The sequence below is a fragment of the Nematolebias whitei genome, chromosome 13 (genome assembly GCF_014905685.2).
Source record: "Nematolebias whitei isolate Nwh7 chromosome 13, NemWhi1, whole genome shotgun sequence".
Classification (NCBI taxonomy): Eukaryota; Metazoa; Chordata; class Actinopteri; order Cyprinodontiformes; family Rivulidae; genus Nematolebias; species Nematolebias whitei.
The window spans coordinates 32564531-32567094 of NC_056510.1; the positions used below are offsets into that span (position 1 = coordinate 32564531).

Below are 2564 nucleotides of genomic sequence, written 5' to 3' on the forward strand. Positions count from 1 at the left end.
CTACAGCTCGACCTCCACCGTGCCGTCATCTGGCTCGCTGCCGATGCTGAGGACAGATTCCTCCGTGTTTAAGCTTCTTCTAGGAAGCTCAAGAGGAACGGGGGATGGATCCACATTGCTTATTTTCTCCTGAAGACTGAAGAGACAATGTGAGGTGAGGAAAGTACGTGTGCAAATGGTGCACTTTAGAAAGTACTCACCTTGGACCAGTGCTCAGTTTGGGAACTTTACTAACGTCAGCAGGATGAAACTGACTGGGAGACTTGCTTCCTAAGAAACAAATGCAAACACCCAATGAATGCACAACACATGCATGCTCTTTTGAGCCATGCAGTAACATACCTTCTTGTTTTTGTTTGCAAAAAGAAGTGCGGTTGTGCAGATAGGGCCTCTTGTCTGAGCTGATGTATGACGCTGCATCCTCCGTTTCAGCCACGGCCAATAAAGACACGCGATAGTAGAGGAGAGGTTGCCATAGCTCCTCCCTTAGGTCAATAATGTGCTCTGCAGTGTGTTTTTGGAGGTAGGAGAACCTACACAGACACAAAAAGAGTTTGACAAAGTTCATGTTCCTCTGAGCTGTTGAGCTCGCAGCACTTACACCGTCTTCTTGTCTGGTTTGAGCAGCTTGCTGGAGAACTCGCTGAGGATGGTCAGGTAGGAGAGGTACAATGGTGCAGCGGCATCTGGAGCCTGAAGGGATTCTTGGAACACAAACTCTATACCGTTCCTGAACACAACAAATAAAAATGAGCCAGGAACAAACTAAACTAGAGAAACTGCATTTCCTGTGAAAATGCAGTGTGAATGCTTATTGCTAAAGAACATGCTGAAAACAGCTGAAATCAGCTAAAAAAAATGCTGAAATGCAGCTGAAATCGAAGAACAAGTGTATGTTAGCAGAAGAATGCAGAAAGAACATATTTGCTGAATTAGGTTTAAATAAGCAGAAATTATCAGAAAATTTACAAAATTAGCTTAAAAAAAGCTGAAATTAGCAAAAATATAGCTGAAAAGTAGCTGAAAAGGCAGAAAGAAGCTTAAACTACCAGAAGGAAGTGGAAAGAGCTGAAATGAGCTCAAAAACTGGAATTGGCTGAAAAAGCTAAATTTTGCACAAAACAGTATCTAAAATACAAACCGGATTCCAAAAAAGTTGGGACACTAAACAAATTGTGAATAAAAACTGAATGCAATGATGTGGAGATGGCAAATGTCAATATTTTATTTGTAATATAACATAGATGACAGATCAAAAGTTTAATCTGAGTAAATGTAACATTTTAAAGGAAAAATATGTTGATTCAAAATTTCACAGTGTCAACAAATCCCAAAAAAGTTGGGACAAGTAGCAATAAGTGACTGGAAAAAGGAAATTGAGCACATAACGAACAGCTGGAAGACCAATTAACACTAATTAGGTCAATTGACAACATGATTGGGTATAAAAAGAGCTTCTCAGAGTGTCAGTGTCTCTCAGAAGCCAAGATGGTAAGAGGATCACCAATTCCACCATTGGTGCGCAGAAAGATAGTGCAGCAATACTAGAATGGTGTTACCCAGCGTAAAATAGCAAAGACTTTTAAGTTATCATCATCAACCGTGCATAACATCATCAAAAGATTCAGAGAATCTGGAACAATCGCTGTGCGTAAGGGTCAAGGCCGTAAAACTCTACTGGATGCTCGTGATCTCCCGGCCCTTAAACGTCACTGCACCTCAAACAGGAATGCCACTGTCAAGGAAATAACAGAATGGGCTCAGGAATACTTCCAGAAAGCATTGTCAGTGAACACAATCCACTGTGCCAACCGCCGTTGCCAGCTGAAACTCTACAGTGCAAAAAGGAAGCCATTTCTAAGCAAGCTCCACAAGCTCAGACGTTTGCACTGGGCCAGGGGTCATTTAAAATGGAGTGTGGCAAAATGGAAAACTGTTCTGTGGTCAGATGAGTCACGATTTGAAGTTCTTTATGGAACACTGGGACACCATGTCATCCGGACCAGAGAGGACAAGGATAGCCCAAGTTGTTATCAACGCTTCGTTCAGAAGCCTGCATCACTGATGGTATGGGGCTGCATGAGCACTTGTGGCATGGGCAGCTTGCATGTCTGGAAAGGTACCATTAATGCAGAGAACTATGTTCAGGTTCTAGAACAACATATGCTCCCATCTAAACGTCATCTCTTTCAGGGAAGACCCTTCATTTTTCAACACGATAATGCCAGACCACATTCTGCAGCAATCACAACATCATGGCTACGTAGGAAAAGGATCCGGGTACTGAAATGGCCAGCCTGCAGTCCAGATCTTTCACCTATAGAGAACATTTGGCGCATCATAAAGAGGAAGGTGCGACAAAGAAGGCCCAAGACAATTGAACAGTTAGAGGCCTGTATTACACATGAATGGGAGAGCATTCCTATTTCTAAACTTGAGAAACTGGTCTCCTCTGTCCCCAGACGTCTGTTGAGTGTTGTAAGAAGAAGGGGGGATGCCACACAGTGGTAAAAATGGACTTGTCCCAACTTTTTTGGGATTTGTTGACGCCATGAAATTTGGAA

The 2564-nt window shown here is 42.6% G+C and overlaps 1 protein-coding gene across 1 annotated transcript in view; it reads right to left on the reverse strand.

Annotated features, from left to right (window-relative positions):
* The window catches only part of si:ch211-269e2.1 (cohesin subunit SA-2), a 55340-nt gene continuing 52776 nt past the window's right edge, over window positions 1-2564 (reverse strand). Inside the window, exons 28-31 of the mRNA XM_037686689.1 lie at window positions 602-730; window positions 339-533; window positions 201-266; window positions 1-136 (exon numbers count right to left, since the gene is read on the reverse strand). Of these exons, the coding sequence (XP_037542617.1) occupies window positions 1-136; window positions 201-266; window positions 339-533; window positions 602-730 (526 nt within the window). The remainder of the gene's footprint in view (window positions 137-200; window positions 267-338; window positions 534-601; window positions 731-2564) is intronic.